Source organism: Muntiacus reevesi, chromosome 20 (assembly GCF_963930625.1).
Source record: "Muntiacus reevesi chromosome 20, mMunRee1.1, whole genome shotgun sequence".
Taxonomy (NCBI): Eukaryota; Metazoa; Chordata; class Mammalia; order Artiodactyla; family Cervidae; genus Muntiacus; species Muntiacus reevesi.
The window spans coordinates 8,511,176-8,536,636 of record NC_089268.1 but is presented as its reverse complement, the minus strand read 5'-3'; the positions used below and the strand labels follow the sequence as shown (position 1 = coordinate 8,536,636).

The window sequence follows — 25,461 nt, the reverse complement described above, 5'->3', positions numbered from 1 at the left end:
AATGCTTGAATAAGGTCACTAGAGGGAATTTCTTAGAGTGCTTGTCGGGCTGGGTGCATCAAGAAGCACGTTTTAAAGATGAGATGTGACATGACATGTAGATACCAGCTAGACAGGACATGTAGACACGTGACGTTTAAACTAGTGAAAGAGGAGTAAAAGGATACACTAGGAATAAGAGTATGTAAGGAAAACTGTTTCCTCCTCTGTGTCTTAAGGGAAATACTGACTGTGTTCCTGGAAACCACCACAAGCAGGGCTGGCCTCAGCGATCTGGAAGGAAGGCAGGCAGTTCAGTCGTTCAGTAGCGTCCGACTCTTTGCGACCCCATGAACCACAGCACGCCAGGCCTCCCTGTCCATCACCACCTCCCAGAGTTTACTCACACTCATGTCCATAGAGTCAGTGATGCCATCCAGCCATCTCATCCTCTGTCGTCCCCTTCTCCTCCTGCCCTCAATCCCTTCCAGCATCAGGGTCTTTTCCAGTGAGTCAACTCTTCACATCAGGTGGCCAAAGTATTGGAGTTTCAGCTTCAACATCAGTCCTTCCAATGAACACCCAGGACTGATCTCCTTTAGGATGGACTGGTTGGATCTCCTCGAGGTCCAAGGGACTCTCTAGAGTCTTCTCCAACACCACAGTCCAAAACCATCAATTCTTCAGCTCTCAGCTTTCTTTATAGTCCAACTCTCACATCCATACATGACCACTGGAAAAACCATAGCCTTGACTAGATGGACCTTTGTGGGCAAAGTAATGTCTCTGCTTTTTAATATGCTGTCTAGCTTGGTTGTAGCTTTTCTTCCAAGCAGTAAGTGTCTTTTAATTTCATGGCTGCAGTCACCATCTGCAGTGATTTTGGAGCCCAGAAAAATAAAGTCTGACACTGTTTCCACTGTTTTGCCATCTATTTCCCTTGAAGTGATGGGACCAGACTCCATGATCTTAGTTTTCTGAATGTTGAGCTTTAAGTCAACTTTTTCACTCTCCTCTTTCACTTTTGTCAAGAGGCTTTTTAGTTCCTCTTCACTTTCTGCCATAAGGGTGGTGTCATCTGCATATCTGAGGTTATTGATATTTCTCCTGGCAATCTTGTGCTTGTGATTTCAGCTTGTGCTCCATCCAGCCTGGCATTTCACACGATGTATTCTTCATATATAAGTTAAATAAACAAGGTAACAATATACAGCCTTGTATATTCCCAAGGAATATACTCTTTTCCTGATTTGGAACCAGTGTGTTGTTCCATGTTGCTTCTTGACCTTCATACAGATTTCTCTGGAGCGAGGTCAGGTGGTCTGGTATTCCCATATCTTTAAGAATTTCCCACAGTTTGATCCCACCACAAAATTTAGCAGCAAAACTGAATGGTTCCTTTAAAGTGGAGAGTCTTTGATATAGTAGGAGACCCATTATCTGTGATGGCCGGAAAGAAGGAGGTGGAAGGGGGAATTTTGAAGGGAAAGCCAAAACAGAATGTTGTCAGGAAGTTATCAGAAGACTGACAAAGCAGAGAATGTCAGGAATGCAGAGGCTGGCTTGGCTTTGGGAGTGAGAAAAGAATCGATGAAGAGCTCTCTGTAACAATGACCATGAGTCAGCATCACAGTGTCCTGTTTAGAGTCTTCTAAACCAGGTATTTGCAAGCTTCCCAAAGTAGCTGGGAGGACATGTTTATTGGTGAGTTGGCTTTTTGGTACTACTGGGACCTCTGCAAAACTGCAGGGCAGGCATTTTTTAAAATCTCTGGTGCCACATCTTTGTTTTCGCAGCCTTCATTGACTTCCTGATGGTGTATTTATGTCACTTAAAGCATCCAGGATCCTCATAGCACCTTTGGTTGATAAAAGATTCTCATTGTGGTACCGCTATCCAGCCTATTGGACTAAAACATTTATTTCTTCTTGAACTTCATTCTTAGCTAGTTATTGGAAAAATTCTAATGATCTAATTAAACATATTCTCAGTAAGTAGTGATAGACTTAAACATTTCTTTCTTGCCTCAGGAAAGATGATGAAAGAAGCAAGTTGATGTAGAAGTGTCCATAGTCAGTGGAGGGTGGTTTAATGTGGACTTTTGAAGAACACGTAAACATGATGATACCAAATATAAATAAGGAAAAACATTCTTAATGAAGCAATGTTTCGATTTTTAATTTATCCTTTTCCTCGACTACTGTATATCTAGTGCTGATTTGGTCATTTATTTTGCTTTTGTTACCTAATATACAGAGGGCAAACTAGAGACAAAAACACACATTTTTCAGGGGACCAAAATAATAGGTTAGTTAAAAGTAGATTACAGTTATCAAAGCTCCAAATGAAAAGGCATAGCTCAGCCTAATTTGCTAGTGGGGGCTGAGTATTATGATTACTACAGATGGAGGAATCCTGGGTCCTAAAGTGTTTAGTGAATAGCTATTGTCTTGGATTCCATTTCCTATCATAATCCATTGGAGTGATGAAGAGTAGATTATCATGAAATAAAAGTAAGATGACTGTTACTGACAAATATAAACCAAACAGAAGTGGCCAGAGCATCAGAGAAGCCACTATGAGAAGGTGAATGTAGCCAGTGTGTGTTAGTGGTAATTGCTCAACTGTGTTCAGCTCTTTGCGACCCCGTGGACTATAGCCCATCAGGCTTCTCTGTCCATGCAATTTTCCAAGCAAGAATACTGGAATGAGTTGCCATTCCTTTCCAGGGAATCTCCCTGACCTAGGGATTGAGCCCAGGTCTCCTTCATTGCAGACAGATTCTTTACTATCTAAGCTCCCAGAGAAGCCAGTGTAGCCAGCGGTGGTCTAGTCATTCAGTCGTGTCCACTCTCACGACCCCATGGACTGTAGCCAGGCTCCTCTGTCCATGGGGACTCTCCAGGCAGGAATACTGAGTGGGTTGCCATGCCCTTCTCCAGGGAATCCTCCCGACCCAGGAATCAAACCTGGGTCTCCTGCATTGAGGCAGGTTCTTTTTTTTTTTGAGGCAGATTCTTTACTGACTGAGCTCTGAGGGAAGCCCACTGTAGCCAGTAGTTGAAGCTTAATATAAAAAGCCTAAAGGTTATCCCATGGTTGGATTACCTGATGCCAACAACATCAGTTTTTTCAATCAGAAAGGCATTGATTAAGTGTATTTCTGGTCTGCCTGGTGAAACTGAATCCATGTATTGTGTAATTTATGAAGTTATTCCTAAAAATACGTACTTAATGCCTAGTCTGGCTTTTAACCTTTCTTTTACCTAGCCCTGATGTGATTTTCTACCCACATCTAGTGCTTCTATTCTTCAGCACTCCTGAACCGTCATCACAGAACACGCACCACACCCTTGCATCCCTGACCCTTGACCCTCCTGTGTGTGATGCCTCTCTCGTCCCAGCCCATCCTCATGTAACCTCGGCTACCTGAAACCATAAGCCCAGCCCAAGCAGCACCTTTCCCAAGAGACATTCCCTTTGAAGAGGATTTAGTTTCTTTCCTACATCTTTGTAATTTTCCTTGTAGTTTGTAGTATTTTTAGAAAATCTCCAATATAATTCCTTTTCTCCTGATTCTAATCATGGATTTTATCTTTCTTAATAGACTGAGAACAATTTGAAGTCAAGGGAAGGTCTGTCTCTTGTTCATTTCTGTATCTGTAGCACTTTCTGGAGTGTCTTGCATATACATGAGGTTCAAATGGTGTATAAAAAACAGAAATATTTCAAAGTTCATATCTTTGAGGAGCTTGTTCAGATATTAATTCCTTTATGAAGCCCGCTTTGGTTCCTTCAGTGAAAGCAAACGCTCCTTCAAGATAATTCTAGTAGCTTTTTCTGTACATCTTCTATAACAATGATCCTATTGCAATGTGTATGTAACTATTTAGGTTCATGCCTTATCTTGCCTCGCAGATTGTAAAGTGTTTAAAAGGAACATTCACCTTGAATCCATTTTTATTAAGCACTTTGTTCCCTACAGTGCCTACTATATCACCTTGAACATAGTGTAAATATTGGGTTGAGTGTATTTTGTGTTCCAAATATTTCTGCTGAAGTGGCATGTTTAGGTAAAAGTACTTTATGTTATCCATTCATCTGTCGATGGTCTCTAGGTTGCTTCCATGTTCTGGCTATTGTAAATAGTGCTGCAGTGAACAATGGGATACTTGTGTCTTTTTAAATTTTGGTTTCTTCAGGTTATATGCCTAGGAGTGGGATTGCTGAGTCATATGGTGGTTTTATGCCTAGTTTTTTAAGGAAGTGGTACATATACACAATGGAATATTACTCAGCCATAAAAGGAACACATTTGAGTCAGTTCTGGTGAGGTGGATGAACCTAGAACCTATTATATAGAGTGAAGTGAGTCAGAAAGAGAAAGATAAATGTCATATTCTAACATACATATATGGAATCTAGAAAAATGGCTCTGAAGAATTCATTTACAGGGCAGCAATGGAGAAACACACATAGAAAATAGACTTATGGACTTGGGGAGAGGGGAGGAGAGGGTGAGATGTATGGAAAGAGTAACATGGAAACTTACATTCACTTCAGTTCAGTTAGTCACTCAGTCGTGTCCGACTCTTTGCCATTCAATGCATGCCAGGCCTCCCTGTCCATCACCAACTCCCAGAGTTTACTCAAACTCATGTCCATCCAGTCAGTGATGCCATCCAGCCATCTCATCCTCTGTCGTCCCCTTCTCCTCCTGCCCACAATCCCTCGCAGCATCAGGGTCTCCACATTACCGTATATAAAATAGATAGCCAATGGGAATTTGTTGTATATATTGCTATATGGCTCATGAAACTCAAGGGCTTCCCTTGTGCCTCAGCTGGTAAAGAATCTGCCTGCAATGAGGGAGACCTGGGTTCAATCCCTGGGTTGGGAAGATCCCCTGCAGAAGGGAAAGGCTACCCACTCCAGTATTTTGGCCTGGAGAATTCTATTGACTGTATAGTCCATGGGGTTGCAAAGAGTCGGACACGACTGAGTGACTTTCACTTTCAGGAAACTCAAACAGGGGCTCTGTATCAACCTAGAAGGGTAGGATGGGGAGGTCGATGGGAGGGAGTTTCAAAAGGGAGGGGATATATGTGTACCTACGGCTGATTCATGTTGAGGTTTGACGGAAAACAACAGAATTCTGTAAATCAATTATCCTTCAATAAAAAAATAAATTTAAAAAGTACACTATGTTAAAAACCATTAAAGACTGTAATTTTAAAGCATTAAGTCAAAAGTAAAAAAGTTATATCTGCAGTTGAATCAAAATCCTCTTAAATAAAATTCAGAATGATTTTGAAAGTTAATTTCTTGAATGTTGGTGTAGACTTCTAAGAATGTCTTATTCTGGGATGAGTTCAGTTCAGTTCAGTTCAGTCGCTCAGTCGTGTCTGACTCTTGGATTAGACTTAAAGGAGAGGTGAATATGGATACATGAAAGCAAAGTGATTTATCTGAAAATCCTATGATAATGTCTGGAGCAAAGACAGTGGCCATGGGAACAAAAAGAGGGACTTTGTGGCATAGAATGAACTGAATTTGTTCCTTGACAGTACATGGAGAAAAATAAACGATGAATGAAATTTGTAACCAAGGAAATTGAATGAATGCCGGCATTAATGAGAAAAGAATAACAGGTCTTGAGAGGGGATAGGAAGAGATGAGACATCTGATGTTGAATCTGAGATGCCTGATGGTACAGCATGATGCTATCTAGAAAGAGGCTGGGAATACTAATATGAATCTGGACATAGGAGTAAGATGGGAGACTGGAGGTATTTGCTACATAAGTTGAAGCTATGAGAATGGAATTGTTTAGTCATGGAAATAATGCAGTACAGGAAGACACAGGATACAAGAAAGGACACAGTAGAATATAAAGAACCCGTGAAAGATGAGAAGCAAAGAAAGAGGCTGAGAGGGAACCAAAAAAGTTGGAGAAGGGGGTTTCATGCAGGGAAAGCTAAAGAGACTTTCAACAAAAAAATTATAAGCAAGGCCAAGAGAGCAAACTACGCAAACACGAATTAATCAGTAATTTTAAGGTATCTCAATGATGTTTTCTTCATTAAGCTCAAGTGAATCTGGCATCAATTACATCCATTTGGGAACACAAAATACCAACCCGTGAAAGAACATTCTGGCAGCATGACATGTTTTCAGCACGAACATGGAATTATCACACAGGAAACACATTGTTCTCTGACTCAGATGTCAGGAGACCACCTGAAGCAGGCAGCTTTCCTTGCTTTCATATTTTCTAGCTGCTTGCCAGATTTTCTTACTGTGCGGCAGCAAGTAATTCTGCCAAGTGGGACAGTCAGGTTAGTATTTGCTCCTGATTGATTTAGAGAAGATTAGAAGCTAAGAGATCAAGAGGGCGAGATCAAAGGGAAGGGAGAGGTCAGAAGGCCTTTTGCCATAGAACTGGAGGTGAAGCCCTCGGGCACCTATGGGAAGGTGTGGCCCCTGCAAGGAAAGGAGGGGCTTTCTCTTCTTTGACTGTTACTAAAACTAGAAGATTTGTGGGGATGGAGACAGGCATGTGGGGGTCTGACCTGGCCAGTGTCTCAATTTGGAATATGGGAACCTTCTGCTCCCCCAGGAGCGAGCCTAGAGCCTCGTCCTAGTTACCTGTTTGGACACACACCTCCTCTAGGAGTGGGGATGAGGTTGTCCAGCATCTGACCAACTCTTCTCTGAAGGGCTGCCTGGTGCCTTCCACTCAAATACTATTCTAGAACATGGTTTATGAAAAAACATATTACACACCATAGAAAATATTATAAATATAATGCAAGTCAAATAAAATACAGAACAAAGACAAATAAAGTAGGGCCCTCCAAGTCCATTAAATATAGACATTAGGAAGTCATTGGATGACCTTGATGGGAGCAGTGAGGGTGGGATGATGGGTAAAAATCAAGCTGAAGAGTGGACAAGTGGTGAGGAAAGGGGGGTCATGCTTTGGAGAGATGGTATGAAAAAGCAGAAATGAGACCGGCAACTTATAGTCATGCCCATTTGGGTAGTGGCTTGAAATTGTAAACATTAGCGTCCTCCTTTGAAGAATGGAGTGATTCTATCAACCTTCCTTGTGAGGATTGAATGCGATCATCTGTATAGGCTAGAATAGTTCCTAGCCCATGGTACATTCTCAGGAATGACTCACTGTGTTAAAAAAAGTTAGAAATGGTATCATGTTCGGGGGCATAGGGTAAAGAACATGGGTGGAGGGAAATTTTTTATATATTGGTTCAAACACAGTTTGGATGTCAGAATTTAAGAAAGGACACGAAACATAAGATCAGAAGAACTAATGGTGGTCAAATAGAGGAGGTTCTTAGAACAAATTCTGGGATATTTGGACATTGGCGCACATATTCTTATAATTAGACTGGATTTTAGGGGTCTGTGGAAAAGAGATACTGGAAAATCATTTGGACAGGCCTTATACATAGGAACCTTTTTTTTGTAGTCCTAGGCCTTTATTTTACACTGAAATACCCTGTCCAAATCAGCACATATATCAGAACAGCCTTTCTGTGTCTCTCTTAGCCCAGTAGATTTCTGAGCCCTGTGAAGACAAAATATCTTCTCACTTTCTTATCCCTATCACCTAACGCCTATGCCTGGGACACCATAGGTGCTTAGAAAGTGTTTGATGAATGAATGAATGAATGACCCTCCTTCTCCCATGACCCTGCTCTCTGGCCTTCCTAAACCCACTGGACATTTATTTCCTCATTCCTACATGAAGGTAACATGCCAGGCACTAGACACTAGGGAAGTAAACTTAAAAAAAAAACAGTACCTGCCTTCAAGGGGCTTGGAAAACAGATGCAACCTGAAAATGATGACAGTGAAAGGTGATATGCTCAAGGAACAGTGACACTTCTAGAGGGAGGACGCCGAGGGAGGACTGCCGGGAAGCATTCACATTTGTCTGCGTCGAAATGTGAAAGATGAGTCAAAGTATTCTTGGCCGACCCCCAGGGCCTGGGCATTCCAGGCAGTGGGAACAGCCAGGGAAGTCTGACACACGAGAGGGTAGAAATAGAAGGAGCTAAGAGCTCATCAAATATCCTAGGAAATACACTAGGAGAGTGACGAAATACAGGCTACAGATAAACAGTTTTGAAAAGGAGGACAAGATTGGAAGCCAGATTCTGTAGAGAAATCAGAAGAGATAAGGGATTCAACTGACTGGAGCTTAAGGAAAAAAATAAACCAGTGTAAACATTGCTGATGGCAGATTCTGTGGAAGAGCATGGGGTAAAAGCTGTTAAGAATCAGGGGAAAAGGATTCCTTTTCTATTGTTGCATAACAGATTATCATACATTTAGTGGCTTTAAAAAAACATCCACTTATTTTCTCCAGATTTTTGTAGATCTGAGGTCTGGGCACAGCTGAGCTGGGTCTTACAAGTTTGAAACCAAGATGTCAAGTCCATCTCATCTTCAGGCTTTTCTAGGGAAGGGTCTGCCTCTAAACTCCCCATGTTGTTGGCAGAATTCGTTCCTTTGAGGATGCAGAATTCATGGCAGCTTGCTTCATAAAGCTGGCAGTAGTTTGTTACTTTGATTGCTAACACTTGGAACCTCTTTTAAAGGGCTCACTTGATTAGTATTACCAAGTCCAAGTTCATACTACTTGCAATATGTCAGGTCAATAAATTGAAAGAGGAGTTATTGGAACATGAACTGGTAACTTTATTCAGAAAGCTAGCAGACTAAGGGCGTGGTGAAGAGTTCTGACAAAACGTGGTCCACTTTAGAAAGGAATCGCAAACCATTTCAATATTATTGCCTTGAGAATGCCATGGACAGTATGAAAAGGCAAAAAGATATGACACTGAAAGATGAACTCCCCAGGTCAGTAGGTGCCCAGTATGCTACTGGAGGAGAGGGGAGAAGCAACTTCAGAAAGAATGATGAGATGGAGCCAAAGTGAAAACAACACCCAGTTGTGGATGTGACTGGTGATGGAAGTGAAGTCCAATGCTGTAAAGAACAACCTGGAGTGTTATGTCCATGAAGCAAGGTAAATTGGAAGTGGTCAAACAGGAGATGGCAAGAGTGCATATCAGCATTTTAGGTATCCGTGAACTAAAATGGACTGGGATGGATGAATTTAATTCAGATGACCGTTATATCTACTACTGCAGGCAAGAATCCCTTAGAAGAAATGGAGTAGCCCTCATAGTCAACAAAAGAGTCTGAAATGCAGTACTTGGGTGCAGTCTCAAAAACCGCAGAATGATCTGTGTTCATTTCCAAGGCAAACCATTTAATATCACAGTAATCCAAATCTATTCCCTGATCAGTAATACTGAAGAAGCTGAAGTTGAACAGTTCTATGAAGTCCTACAAGACCTTCTAGAACTAGCATCAAAAACAAACAAAAAAAAGATGTCCTTTTCATCATAGGGGCCTGGAATACAAAAATAGGAAGTCAAGAGATATCTGGAGTAACAGGAAAGATTGGTCTTGGAATACAAAATGAAGCAGGGCAAAGGCTAACAGAGTTTTTCCAAGAGAATGCACTGGTCATAGAAAACACCCTCTTCCAACAACACAAGATATGATTCTACACATGGACATCACCAGACAGTTAATACCAAAATCAGATTGATTATATTCTTTGCAGCCAAAGATGGAAAAGCTCTATACAGTCAGCAAAAGCAAGACTGGGAGCTGCCTGTGGCTCAGATCATGAACTCCTTATTGCCAAATCCAGACTTAGATTGAAGAAAGTTCAGGTATGACCTAAATCAAACCCCCTACGATTATACAGTGGAAGTGACAAATAGATTCAAGGGATTAGATGTGATAGATGTGATTAGATGTGATTAGAGTGCCTGAAGAGCTATGGATGGAGGTTCATAACACTGTGATCAAAACCATCCCCAAGAGGAAGAAATGCAAAAAAGGCAAAATGGCTGTCTGAGGAGGACTTACAAATAGCTGAGAAAAGAAGAGAAGCGAAAAGCAAAGGAGAAAAGGAAAGAAATATCCATCTGAGTGAAGAGTTCCAAAAATAGCAAGGAGAGATAAGAATGCCTTCCTCAGTGATCAATGTGAAGAAATAGAGGAAATCGTAGAATAGGAAAGATTAGAGATCTCTTAAAAGAAAATTAGAGATACCAAGGGAACATTTCATGCAAAGATGAGCTCAATAAAGGACAGAAATGGTGTGGACGTAACAAAGGTATTAAGAAGAGGTGGCAAGAATACACTGAAGAACTATACAAAAAAGATCTGGTGGGCCTTAGGAAGTGGGCCTTAGGAAGCATCACTATGAACAAAGCTAGTGGAGGTGTTGGAATTCCATTTGAGCTATTTCAAATCCTAAAAGATGATGCTGTTAAAGTGCTGCACTCAATATGCAAGCAAATTTGAAAAACTTGGTAGTGGCCACAGGGCTGGAAAAGGTCAGTTTTCATTTCAATCCCAAAGAAAGGCCATGCCAAAGAATGTTCAAACTACTGCACAATTGCACTCATCTCACATGCTAGTAAAGTAATGCTCAAAATTCTCCAGGCCAGGCTTCAACAGTACTGAACTGAACTGAGAATTTCCAGATGTTCAAGCTGGATTTAGAAAAGACAGAGGAACCAGAGATCAAATTGCCAACATCCGTTGGATCATAGAAAAAGCATGAGAGTTCCAGAAAAACATCTACTTCTGCTTTATTGACTATGCCAAAGCCTTTGACTGTGTGGATCACAATAAACTGGAAAATTCTTCAAGAGATGGGAATACCAGACCACCTTACCTGCCTCCTGAGAAATCTGTATGCAGGTCATGAAGCAACAGTTAGCACCAGACATGAAACAATGGAATGGTTCCAAATCGGGAAGAGTACATCAAGGCTGTATATTGTCACCCTGCTTATTTAACTTACATGCAGAGTACATCATGTGAATTGCCAGACTGGATGAAGCACAAGCTGGAATAAAAATTACCAGGAGAAATATCAATAATCTCACACATGCAGATGACACCACCCTTATCGAAGAAAGTGAAGAGGAACTAAACAGCCTTTTGATGAAAGTGAAAGAGCAGAGTGGAAAAGCTGGCTTAAAACTCAACATTCATTGAACAGGAGAGAAAGTTGAGGTCAAAATATAAGAGAAGAAAACAATCCCAGACAATCCACACAAAAGGTGAGTGGTACACAGCCCTGCTGAGATTTACAGAGCTTACATTATATTGGTGTCCATCCACAGTGCCTTACCAGCGCACGGGTGAATTAGAGACAGGGACCCCCTCTGCCTCATTCAGAAAACGTCTGTCTCACTCTCAGCTGATACCCTTATGCAGGACAAACTCATAAATAAGTGCAATGGCCCTGCCAATCGACAGGATTATGTTAGATTTTTAAAATAGCAGCTTTAAGTAAACTAGATCTAGGAACATAAGGCAGTTGGTGGGACTGATTTAAGAATAACAATTTGCCAAGTGGATCTGCAAAAGAACAAGACAGAATGTTGACAGTAACTGCAAAAGGTTGAGATTAAAAAAGTATTTTTAAAACCTAAAATGCAAACTAGCAGGGGTTGAGGGAGATGAGACTGGGTTGTAAGAGAAGGGTTCTGTTGTGAAGGAACAATCGGTTCATGGTAGATATGGGGGAGGTGTTGATGACACTATGAATGTCCATCCGTGAGAAGAGGACAGAGCAGTAGGTATGTTTGGGAGACCTAGCTCTTATAGTGTAAGGACTGCATTTGAGGACATGGGAGAATCAGAAGTTTCTGCCTTGCATGACTGTTATCAATTGAGGGGAAAGAGTACAGCTACATATATGGACCAACTTGGTTCAAATCTTGGTAGCTATTCAGAACACAGGCAGCAGATCAGGCACTCTGGCTTTGAGTCTGATGTTTCAGAATCCATGGACACACTGGGAAAAAACTGAATATACACAGAAGCAGTTAATTTTATTTGTTTAATTTTTATTGAAGTTTTGTTTATTTACAATGGTGTGTTAATTTCTACAGTACAGCAAAATGATTCAATTATACATATATATATATACATTTTTTCATATTCTTTTTCTTTATGGTTTATGATAGGATACTGAATATAGTTCTCTGTGCTGTATAGTTGGATCTTGTTTATCCATCCTACATGTAATAGTTTGTATCTGCTAACCTCAGTCTCCCACTCATCTCTCCCCCAAACCTTTCTCCCTTGGCAACCACAAGTCTATTTTCTATGTCTGTGAGTCTGTTTCTTTTTCGAAGTTAGGTTTGCTTGTGTCGTATTTTAGATTCCACATGTAAGTGATACCGTATGGTTTTATCTTTCTTTTTCTGACTTACTTTGCTTAGTATGACAATCTCTAGTTGCATCCATGTTGCTGCAAATGGTGTTATTTCATCCTTTTTATGGTTAAGTAGTATTCCATTTTATGTGTGTATCACATCTTCTTTACCCATTCATCTGCTGAAGGACGTTTAGGTTATTTCCATATGTTGGCTATTGTGAAAACTGTTGAGAAACAGTTAATTTTAGACTTACTAAAATGACAGGGCAACTCTATTACAGAGATTGGTTGTTCAAGTTACTGATAATCTCTGTTATGTAGGATCCAAGGGTGGATTTAGGATTAAGACCATCCACCTGATGAGAGCAGAACATTGCAAGCATCCTCTGTTCCAGAGATTATTGTGAATGTATTCAGAGCTCAGGATAGTTTTTCTAGGAGAAAGCTTTTTTTTTTTTTTTTAAGACATGATAGAAATGAATTTATTTACAAAGCAGATACAGACTCACAGACTTACAGAAGGAATTTATAGTTGCCAGTGGGGGAGGCTGGGAGGAAGGATAGTTAGGGAGTTTGCTTTGAAAATGATTTTGAAGGAGGTGTATGGTAAGGGGGTCTCAAGGAGTCAGAAGAGAGCTGGGGATAACAGAACATGGTCAGCAGTGTTTTTAGAGAAGTTTCTGAAGCAAAGGCATCAAAAAAGGTCAGGTTAGAAAATAAATGGAGGAGAAGACAGAGAACAGGCTTGAGAGAGAAGGAATTAGTGCATCAGTAACAAACCTAGAGAACAGAACAGAGGGTATTAATGCGAGAGGATGAAGGGGTTGAAATAACTTGCAGGCATCTTAGAGAAGTGTATTATCATTTCCTGTAAGGGGTTTACAGGTGAGAAGTAAAATAAAAGGCCTATTCTGAGTAAGTTGACTAAATTTTGACAGGTATCCATCCTTTCTTTCTGCATAAAATTATTCATGTCTAATAAAAATAAGAAAAAATTATTCATGTCTTTATACCCTCTTTTTTTTTTTTAAACTTATTCATAAGAGGAACTCAAGAAATGAATCTCTTTTGTTACAAAAGGCATTTTCCTCTCCTGGAAATTTTATAAGAATATGGTACCACATTTTTATTTTAGTATAAACTAGGATAATATAAAATTAGAAAAATATATATTACAAATGCTTATTAATACATTTATTAGAAAAATGTAGTAAGAACACTCTTAGACTTTTCAAAATCTTTCTCTTTGAACTTTTCTTAGTTCTTCAACAATCAAGTTTTAGAATTACTTATATTAGGTAAGACAGGACTTCATGCAATAGAATGTTTGGTAATTAGAAGCCATGGTCTTGAGGAAGTTGGAGAGAAGAGTCTTTTCTTTTGATGAGTCCCTCAAAATCACAGTCCTGTGATTTTAACAGGACAATCAGGATGAATTAGTGAGTTTGTTATATAAAATGAAGTTATTTGGAAACATGGCTGAAAAGGTAATGGGATTTTTGTGGCTGTGATTAATTTAAATTTTTTTATACCTAAAGCTATGGCATAATATAAAAAGAGACTCTACATGTCTTGAAATTTCTTCATTCCTTCTGTGAGAAGAGATCAATCATTGGAAACAGAAAAACTTTCACTTACAGCTAATCTTATAAGTTGGTTTTACAAACACTGGATAAGCAGAATTGTTTCTAAGTAAAACATATGTGAGGAGGTTGTTAAACTTTCTATCTCAGTTTTACTGAATTCTGCTTGATTTTCAATTATCCCTGATTTTCAGATATTCTGGGTTACATGCCAAAATTACTCAAAAATTATTTATGTGGCAAGAATTCTGTGTTGGAAATTTATAAACAAATTTACATATGAAAAGAAAGGAATATTTTGGTTGCATTAGTTCAGAAACATATACGTTTCGGATGAGTTGTTTGCATTTATCAGTTTTAAATATTTTTAGGACTCAAAACTCTGATGTGAAAATCTTTGCATTCGGTCTGATGGGCACCTTTTTAACATGTTAAAAAGCAAAATCAAGAAATATCTTTTACTGAGTTTATAAATGAAGCTCTTGCTAAGTTATTTATTATGGTTGTAAGCTTTTCTGATATATACTGCAATATATATTATTATATATTATATATACATATATAACAATAAATATTTATTAATGTTTTTGATAACATATTTTCTAAATTCTTTTTTGGTACAAATATTTTCCTTCCCCTTATGGACTGATAGACTCCAATCAATAATTTTGAAAGGAAACCACTCTTTAAAAGATTTGGCTTTAGAATCATTTATAATTTCAGTACTTGTCTTAAAATACTGGATAATTTTTTAAAATAGCACAGGAATACAGATACCCAGTTATTTTATGGGCTCTCCCTAACCACTTTGGGACATTATTTCTTTATTTTCTTTTTATTTGATGTGGATTGGTGAATTGCATTGTTTCAGGCAGATTGCATTTGTAAAGTACTCTGCTTATCTATTCATTCCTTCCAGCATAACTCACATCATTTGTTAACTGTTCATTCTGACAAGTAATTAGGGAAAATATTTTTCATGAACTAAAACTCCATCCCTATTTCACCCTTGGCTTTCATTCTCAATTTATCACTGTATGGTGATGTTGGGTGCTGTAAATTTTGAATTCTGGGCATTATTTTCAGGTTTACAATGTGTAAGAAAAGTCCAAGTTTTTAGAATTTTAAACAAAGTGTGTTAAACTTTTGAAAGATTATAATCATTTTTATCATATTATGGTTTATAGTCTTACAATGGAAGAAAAGCTATTTCCTTTTCCGAAGTGCATTTTGAAATTTGTATTAATGATGATTTAAATCTTTTCAAATCACCCAATTCCAAAAGAAGATAACTCTTTTAGATTTTGTCAATGAATTACTTTCCAAAGGGAGACATGCAAATACAATTTTATAGTGATGTTTATTCCGGGGAATAAATGAGATCTAGTGTCTAAGAGTTCACCATTTATTTATATTTTATTTCAAATTCAAAGAAACGCCTCATTAGCAAAACTGAGTTTCTTCCATTTTGGGGGAGGTTTAAGGGCTTCCTTGTGTAAACGAATAGGACTGTTTGCATAAACACAGGAGTGACAAGAATGCTTTGACAGTTTCACAAATGATGTCCTATGACCCTGTCTATTTCTCTTTCCTCTAGTTAACTTCTCCCACTGCCTCTGAGCAGCTTGCCTGTAAACCACCTGCTTTCTCCTTTGTTTCTCCAACTAATCAGAAAACACCACCTGCCCCAGGCGAGCTCGCCGGCGCCTCTGTCCTGGAGGAGTTCCACTCGAGGAGGCTGGATGCCCGTGGGGCCCTGGTGGAAGAAACAACTACGTACTTTCAAACTTCCGCTCACTCTGCACCCTTTTTTGCACCGAAGGGCATGTCCTCGACGTCGCAGGTCCCCCAGCCCGCTCAGGTGTCAGGTCCAAGTACAGCACAGCAGAACCCGGGGCAGCCTCCCGAAGTCCTCAAGAAGACGGTCACCTCGAACGTCCTTAGTCCCAAAGAGAGTCCGAGAGCCTCTTCTCCTTCACCAGCCTCCGGTGCTTCTCTGAAGTCGGGTGCAGCCTCCTACATCCCTGTCCGCATCGTCACGCACTCGCTCTCGCCGAGTCCCAAAGCTTTCCCCTCCCCTTTCCACGGCTCTTCCTCCACGGTCTGTAGCCAAGCGTCCTCCAGCGGGAGCCTCTCAAGGCCAGGGGTGAAACCCCTGGTGCCCTCCAGGCTTTCCGTTCTCACTGCCATCCTCAAGTCCAGCCCTTCTCACCAAAGGCCCCTTTCCCCGGCCTCCTGTCCCACCTTCTCTCTCAACTCCCTGGCGTCCTCCACGCTCACGCTTGATCAAAAAGCCAAACAAACCCCACCCACACCTAAGAAATCCCTCTCGAGTTGCTCCCTGCGATCGGGGTCTCCAGAGCAAAGGGAAAACCCGGTTTCCCACCTCAGCCAGCCATCCTTCCCCTTTTCTTCTCCCACCAAAGCTGCTCCCTCTCCCCAGGCATTGGCCCTCTCTCCCCCAAAACAGGGCAGTAGCAGTTTCGCTTCTGTGATTGTAGAGAAAATGCCATCCCCGACTCTGAAGAGCAGCCCAGTGACTTCCCAGCTGCAGACCGGTACCTCGAGCTCTGTGGGTCTGCCTCCCGTCCCTCCAAGCTTTTCTCCTCTGTCTTCCAAGGGTAGGCAGGATGCTGACTCCAGAGGCCCGGGAAAGCCCAGGGATATCTGCTCCCATGCTTCTCCATCACCTTCCTCCACATCGTCTTCTGTGTCTCCTCCCACTAACCCAAGGGCCAGGCTCTCCTCACCAGAGAGACGCTACCATCCGTCCCCAGCTCTTTCAAACCTGATAAACCGATCCAGAAGCGCACAAGCGCCGGCCTCTGGCCAAGGGCAGACTCTGTCCACTCCACGCCCAGCCCCTGTCTCCAGCTCCAGCTCTGCCTCTCTTCCCCGTCTGGGGCCCTCTGCTCTCCCCCTGGCTAATCCTCCCACAAAAGCACGCCAGCTCAGCCCCTCCGCGCTGCACCCAGATCTTACCCTGCCTTCAAGACTTGGGAAACCCGAAAGCTCTGTAACTGAGCACAGGTCATCTGTCTCAGCCCCATCACCTCCCTTCTCTCTAACAAGAACCCAGGAGCTGAGTGCACCTTGTACCTTGTCCATGTCAGCAGGCCCTGAGAATAAGAAACCCAAGGTATTTCTTTTGCACGTTGCATGGTGCATGCTGCTTTTGAAATACAGAATTTTCTTTCCAGGGGAAAATCAATGATTATGATATTCATTCTGCTCCTACAAGGAGGTAGTACAAAAGGACATAAGACTTGGTATATTTGAATGTGTGGATGAACTATAATCTGTTTAAAATTGTGCATGTTTCTGAAAACCTCTTTGATTTTGCAAATCCTCTTATGGTAACTTTTTATATCTATGGCCTTAAGGGCATTTTTTCCCAGGCATAATGAGTTATATTATTGATCCCAAAGATGGAATTTAGAGCAGTTAGATGAGATTTGGGAATATGATACATTTATGATTTATTTAATAACATGAACCCTATTAACCACCAAGATATCCTATACTGATAGAATAGTAGATAGGATTAGTGTAAAACGGAATTTTATATGTCAAGCCCCAAATGATTGCAAAGTCAATTTGAAAACTTTCTATTTCCTTTGCTGGCATTTATTTATTATTATTAATTTTTTCCCCTTCTACAATGTTGATTTCTTTATTGCTTTCCATAAACCTCAAGCTAAATCAATATGTGCTTAGTTATATATTAATATATATATGGCAAAATAGAATAGAAATTTCCTTTGTATGTGAAAACTATTTGCTTTATTCTAAACACTAAATACGTAATGATTATAAAATACAGAAAGAGTGGACAGGCTGGGTATAGGGAAATAGAATCTAAGAGAGGAGAAATATTGACTTTTATATGCTCTGACATAACCTGTTGAACAAGGATGTGGATCAGCATCTATCTTAATGTGAGAAGGGAAACATTTGAAGGAATTACCCATAGCATTCATGGTTTATTTGTCCTGGAAGAAGGCACCTCTGCTCTAGAATGGCACCTCTGCCAGCTTCCCAGCTGTTCCCATGTAACTTATGATGTGGAGTTTATCTGTGGTTAGATAGATAGCTTAGAATTCAGTCATTATTATACACATGAAATAAAATTATGAAAATGCCTGAATTTAGAAGGGGATTGGGATTTTCACTTCAGTGCGTTGAAATAACACCATTAGAGCATCCAGGTTGATTCCATGGAGATTGTGTTCAACTTTATCACTGTTGGGGTGGTGAACTTATCATGGGGAAGATGAAAGAGCCACATGATCTTGTATTAACAAGATCTTAACCTATTAAGGTTATAGTACGATTCACCTTAAAAGTGTGCATTAGACATCTACTGTATGCCCACCGCTGTACTAGCTTTTTAGAGGATGTGTGTTTTATTTTTAAGGAAAAGATAATCCTTTGTCTTAAAAAACAATTTTTTATTTAGCAGAAAAGCATACATATATCTGAGCTTCCCAGGTGGCGCTAGTGGTAAAGAACCCTCCTGCCAATGCAGGAATCAGACGTGGGCTATATCCCTGGGTCAGAAGACCCCTAGAGAAGGAAATGACAGCCCACTCCAGTATTCTTGCCTGGAGAATTCCATGGACAGAGGAGCCTGACAGGCTACAGTCCGTAGGATCACAAAGGATCGGACACAACTGAAGCGACTTAGCACGCACGCACACATACATATATATGTATATATAATGTGGAGAAGCTGTAGAGACTTAGTAAATTTACAGTAAATCTAGAAAACAAGGACAAGGCAATATTAACAGTATAATACAGATTATGTATAAAAGGTCACTGAATTCAGAGAAATATTGTTATGGAATATGGTTAGTGAGGGAAGTTATCATAAATGTCAGGCCTGTTGGAAATGTTTAGGATTTAGCTTAATGAAGAGGAAAGCAGTTGGCATTTCAGAAATGTTAAACGACCTGACCAAATATACAGAAGATGGTCCCAGATGAGTGTATGTGGACACATAAGAATACTGGTCTTTTCATCAACTAGTGATAATAGCAGTGATAATTACAGTAACAGAGATCAAATACTCTCTGTGAATCATGAACCATCATAGTAGTTACACAAAGCTGTTAAAATTTAATTAGAAGAGACTATGTCTGTTAGTTTTGTTATGACCGTATAAGATTGGTCATATTATTTTCTCCATTCTCTGTACCAAGAAACTGTTGTTCAATGAATAGCTTGCTCAGGTAATGTTTCTTATGCTGACTGAGATGACAGTTATATTAATTGAAGTCTACCGAATCTTGAAGTCATTTTTTTTTAAACTGAGATTTACTGCAACAAAGCAATAACTCATATTCATTATAATTTTAGCTTGATTTATTAGTTCTTAGGAAGGAAATCATCATTATGAGATGATGATTAGAATGATCAATTGATATAATATTTGGATCATTTTAAAATGTAATTTTCCAGATTATGAAGTCCTTCTATTTTAAAAAGCAAATGGGATGGAAGAAATCTTTTAACCTAATTTTAAATTTGAAAAAGTGGTTTATTTGAAGTAAATGAGCTGGTGGTTATTTTTTCAATACATATATATTATTATGGAATTCACTTGTGATATATTAAGAAAAAAAACCCTGGTGATTTAAACATTACCTTTTCCTGAATTTATTGACAATTACCTCTTAAACCACACTGCGTTATTCTTAAATTATTCTTTACCTTTGTGAAAAGTAGTTTTACTCCACTGGCTTCTTTAGAGAGTTTCTGTTTGTGGTTCACTTCGCTTTGTTTATGTTTTGTCCTGTTTTTGAAGAGTTGGAAGAGGATGAGCCTGAAGGGAGTTCTGATAAAATCTTTTTGTCCTAAAATCAAGTTTTTTGATGACCTGTTCCTTCACAGCTCACTTACTACTCCCAGTATTGAAGAATTCTTGGCATTTGCTTTATTTATTCCTGTTTAGTTTCTTTATTTCCAAGTTCATATAATTTAAGCTTATAGAAATGCATGATAAAATTTGATGAACTGTATTAAAATATGAAGAGTGGTGATAATTTATCCATTTTTATCTGTTTCTTTGAACAGAAAAATGTTTCATATAATGGATAAAGTTTCTAATAACTTCTGAAAAATTAGTTTCTCTTGAATAACACTCTTCTTTATCATATTTATTTCCTCCTTGTTTTTTTTGCTATTATCTCTCTAGGTAAAAATCAGCCCGTGTGTGTGTGTGTGTATACATATGTGTGTGTGTGTGTGTATATATATATATATATATATATATATATGTATATATATATATATGTAGAGAGAGAGAGAGAGAGAGAGAATTTTATATATATATATATATATGTGTGTGTGTGTGAAAGAAAGTAAAGTGAAGTTGCTCAGTCGTGTCTGACTCTTTGCAACCCTATGGACTGTAGCCCACCATTCCCCTCCATCCATGGGATTCTCCAGGCAAGAATACTGGAGTGGGTTGCCATGTCCTTCTCCAGGGGATCTTCCCGACCCAGGGATAGAACCTGGGTATCCCGAATTGCAGGCAGACTCTTTTACCGTCTGAGGCACCAGGGGATTCACAAACACACACACACACACACATACATATATATAAACTTGAGTATAAAAAGTTCATTAAAATGAACACTGATGGATACTGGAAGAGATAAGCTTACCCCAATTTCCAGTTTCTTTTGATGTTTGACTAGCTTTGCTTAAATTGCTAAGATTATTTTATAGATTGATAGGAGGAAATAGACAAAAGCTTTGGGATATCAAATAGTTTCCGTGTTTTTATGGAGTTTCTTATCTGGCTCTTTCCACTGTGGTTCTAACCTGAGCACAGTACCCTCTTTGAAGTCAAAGAGTTTCAGATTTAGATCAGCTTCCCTCAGTGCCAGATCCCCAAAGGAGAGTGGTCCTATAATACAGAAGATGATCAAATTAAAACATCAGTGCTTGAAAGGTATTAGTTCCAAGCCTGGGCCCTATTCTCCTTTTATATGAAAATAAAATGAAACAGCTGGATAATGCTGAGCTAAATTCAGGGATAAGACGTGTCTGATATTTCTTTCTCATAGATAGAATCTTAAGGTTCTGAGTCTATATAATGTAATGGCTACATTTTAATTTCAGCTATGTTTGAAAATACAACTTCACATTATAATCATGGCCCTGGACAGGATGGGTGTCTCCTTGAGTGTTGCTCCCATGGCTCTTTGAGCAACATGTATATTGTTGGAGACCTTTCTTTTCACCTTGGGGAAGCCTGAATATCAGAAAACTAATTCACAGAGTTGTATTTGGGCTTCTAATATATTTGGCCTTCACTTATAAAATAGTTTATATTTTTCTCCTAGTGGGTTATCATGGCATTCCATATGGAAATTTGGGATGGTCATTATATCAAAAACTCATTCATTTTGCTCCTCACTGATGATGGTCTAGAACTCTGTGAGGGTCCAGTGGTGTGGCTGCCCTGGCTTGAACGCTGTCTAGGCACATAGCTTATTTAGATAATCATTTGGGAGCTTTTTGATATTTCCTGAACTTTTACAGCTGATGTTTTATTTATAAACTCTCATTCCTTTAAGGCATCATAACATTTCCAAATATATCACACTGGAAACTTGGTGGTAAGCTTCTATGTGACTTTCTCCATTTCTGCTGATCCTCATGTAATCTGGGAAACAAACAATATGAAATGTACCTTCATGAGGAAAAATGGAGGTTTTAATCTGGGTTCAAAACAAATCACTCATTCCTACAATCAATATGCATTGAGTGCTTATTATGTATACATTTCAAAGTTGTGAAGATGTTGAAACCAATAAAATTGCACAAAATGCCTGCTAAAAGAACGTTTATAATCTATGGTGAAAGAGAAACAACCCTCCCTCCTCAATAAGTAAATTGTCTTGTCTATGAGAAGATCATAGTGGTTTGGAGAAAAGTCTATCAGGGTAAGAGGTGGTGGTTTTCATAAATTTATATTGGGTGGTGGAGATAGGTTTCTTTGAGAGGGTGACATCCGTGGAGGTGATGCTTCTTGAGAGAGTATAGTCAGGAAAAATTCCTAAGGCCACAGACCACCAGGCCGGAACAAAGAACAGATAGGGAGCCAGCGTGGCAAAGTAGAGTGAGCGGGGGAAGCTGTGGTTGTCAGAGGGAGATGTAACTGGGAGAGCGTGGTCCTAGGAGGACTTGTGGACCACTTCTGAGTCTTCAATATTTTAAATTTTATTTTACTTTATTTACTTTTACTGATGCATAGTTGATTTACAATATTGTGTTAGTTTCAGATGTACAGCAAAGTGATTCAGTGTGTGTGTGTGTGTGTGTGTGTGTGTATATATTTTCCAGATTCTCTTCCCTTATAGATTATCACAAGATATTTAGCACAGTTCAGTTCAGGCACTCAGTTGTGTCCAACTCTTTGCGACCCCATGAACCTCAGCCCACCAGGCCTCCCTGTCCACCACCAGCTCCCTCAGTTTACCCAAACTCATGTTCATCGAGTCGGTGATGCCATCTAACCATCTCATCCTTGCTCGTCCCCTTATCCTCCTGCCTTCAGTCTTTCCCAGCATCAGGGTCTTTTCCAATGAGTCACCTCTTCGCATCAGGTGGTCAAAATATTGGAGTTTCAGCTTCAACATCAGTCCTTCCAATGAATACCCAGGACTGATCTCCTTTAGGATGGACTGGTTGGATCTCCTTGCAGTCCAAGGGACTCTCAAGAATCTTCTCCAACACCACAGGTCAAAAGCATCAGTTCTTCTGTGCACAGCTTCTTTATAGTCCAACTCTCACATCCATACATGACCACTGGAAAAACCGTAGCCTTGACTAGATGAACCTTTGTCAACAAAGTAATGTCTCTGCTTTTTAGGTTGGTCATAACTTTCCTTCCAAGGAGTAAGCATCTTTTTATTTCATGGCTACAGTCACCATCTGCAGTGATTTTGGAGCCCAGAAAAATATAGTTAGCCACTGTTTCTATTGTTTCCCCATGTATTTGCCATGAAGTGATGGGACCATGTGCCATGATCTTAGTTTTCTGAATGTTGAGATTTAAGCCAACTTTTTCACTCTCCTCTTTCACTTTCATCAAGAGGCTTTTTAGGTCTTCTTCACTTTCTGCCATAACGGTGGTGTCATCTGCATATCTGAGGTTATTGATATTTCTCCTGGCAATCTTGATTCCAGCTTGTGTTCCTCCAGCCCAGTGTTTCTCATGATGTACTCTGCATATAAGTTAAATAAACAGGGTGACAATATACAGCCTTGATGTACTCCTTTTCCTATTTGGAACCAGTCTGTTGTTCCATGTCCAGTTCTAACTGTTGCTTCCTGACCTGCATACGGGTTTCTCAAGAGGCAGGTCAGATGACCTGATATTCCCATCTCTTTCAGAATTTTCCACAGTTGATTGTGATCCACACAGTCAAAGGCTTTGGCATAGTCAAAACCATCTATGATTTTCTGGAACTCTCTTGCTTTTTTAATGATCTGGTGGATGTTGGCAATTTGATCTCTGGTTCCTCTGGCTTTTCTAAAACCATCTGGAACATCTGGAAGTTTATGGTTCATGTATTGCTGAAACATGACTTGGAGAATTTTGAGCTTTACTGTACTAGCGTGTGAGATGAGTGCAATTGTGTGATAGTTTTGAGCATTCTTTGGCATTGCCTTTCTTTGGGATTGAAATGAAAACTGACCTTTTCCAGTCCCGTGTCCACTGCTGAGTTTTCCAAATTTGCTGGCATATTGAGTGCAGCACTTTCACAGCATCATCTTTTAGGATTTGAAATAGCTCAACTGGAATTCCATCACCTCTACTAACTTTGTAGTGATACTTCCTAAGGCCCACTTGACTTCACATTCCAGGATGTCTCGCTCTAGGTGAGTGATCACACCATCATGATTATCTGGGTCATGAAGATCTTTTTTGTATAGTTCTTCTGTGTATTCTTGCCACCTCTTCTTAATCTCTTCTGCTTTGTTATGTCCACACCATTTCTGTCCTTTAATGAGCCCATCTTTGCATGAAATGTCCCCTTGATATCTCTAATTTTCTTTTAAGAGATCTCTAGTCTTTCCTATTGTTTTTCTCTATTTCTTTGCATTAATCACTGAGGAAGGCTTTCTTATCTCCTCTTGTTATTCTTTTGAACTCTGCATTCAAATGGGAATATCTTTCCTTTTCTCCTTTGTTTTTTGCTTCTCTTGTTTTCACAGCTATTTGTAAGACCACCTCAGACAGCCATTTGGCTTTTTTGCATTTCTGATCCTTGTCTCCTGTACAATGTCACGAATCTCCATCCATAGTTCATCAGGCACTCTGTCTATCAGATCTAGTCCGTTAAATCTATTTCTCACTTCCACTGTATAATCATAAGGGATTTGATTTAGGTCATACCTGAATGGTCTAGTGTTTTTCCCCATTTTCTTCAATTTAAGTCTGAATTTGGCAATAAGGAGTTCATGATCTGTGCCACAGTCAGCTCCCGGTCTTGTTTTTGCTTACTGTATAGAGCTTCTCCGTCTTTGGCTGCAAAGAATATAGTCAATCTGATTTTGGTATTGACTCTGTGGTGATGTCCATGTGTAGAGTCATACCTTGTGTTGTTGGAAGAGGGTGTTTGCTCTGCCCAGTGCATTCTCTTGAAAATCCTCTATTAGCTTTTGCCCTGCTTCATTCTGTGCTCCAAGACCAAATTTGCCTGTTACTCCAGGTGTTTCTTGACTTCCTACTTTCACATTCCAGTCCCCTATAATGAAAAGGGCATCTTTTTTGGGTGTTAGTTCTAAAAGGTCTTGTAGGTCTTCATAGAACCGTTCAACTTTAGGTTCTTCAGTGTTACTGGTTGGGCCATAGACTTGGATTACCATGATATTGAATGGTTTGCCTTGGAAACGAACAGAGATCATTCTGTCGTTTTTGAGATTGCATCCAAGTACTGCATTTTGGACTCTTTACTATATTAAATCTTTGATGTTTAATTTGAGTAAGTCAGGGAACCACTGGGGTGTCTTATTTTTTAAATTTATTTGACCTTTATTGAAGTGTCGTTGCTTTACAATGTGTGTTAGCTTCTCTTTTACCGCAGAGTGAATTAGCTGCACATGTTCATATTGTTGTTGTTTGGTCACTCAGTGAAGTCTGACTCTTTACAGCCCCGTGGACTATAGCCTGCACAAGGGCCCTCTGCCCATGGGATTTCCCAGGCAAGAATGCTGGAGTGGGTTGTCATTTTCTTCTCCAGGGGATCTTCCTGACTCAGGGACAGAACCGACGTCTTCTGTGTTGCGGGCAGATTCTTTACCACTGAGCCACCTGGGAAGTCGCACATACACATACATCCCCTCGTGTGTTGATTTCCTTCCCATTTAGGTCGCTGCATAGCACTGAGTCGAGTTCCCTGTGTGATACAGTAGGTTCTCATCGGTTAGTTTTGTATCTTATATACACCTATCGATGGTGTATATATGTGAATCCCAATCTCCCAATTCATCCCACTTCCCTTCCCCACTTGGTATCCATATATTTATTTTCTATGTCCAAGTTCTATTTCTGCTTTGCACATAAGATCATCTGCACCATTTTTCTAG

At 39.8% G+C, this 25,461-nt stretch overlaps 1 protein-coding gene across 12 annotated transcripts in view; it reads left to right on the top strand.

Annotated features, from left to right (window-relative positions):
- The window catches only part of MLIP (muscular LMNA interacting protein), a 276,627-nt gene that overhangs the window by 133,370 nt on the left and 117,796 nt on the right, over positions 1 to 25,461 (top strand). For 10 of the 12 annotated variants that reach the window (XM_065912877.1, XM_065912878.1, XM_065912876.1 and 7 more), the window contains one exon: positions 15,449 to 16,990. The exons of 1 other annotated variant lie outside the window; for it this stretch is intronic. In XM_065912877.1, the coding sequence (XP_065768949.1) occupies positions 15,449 to 16,990 (1,542 nt within the window). The remainder of the gene's footprint in view (positions 1 to 15,448; positions 16,991 to 25,461) is intronic. One more of the 12 variants, XM_065912874.1, reaches the window with a different exon arrangement.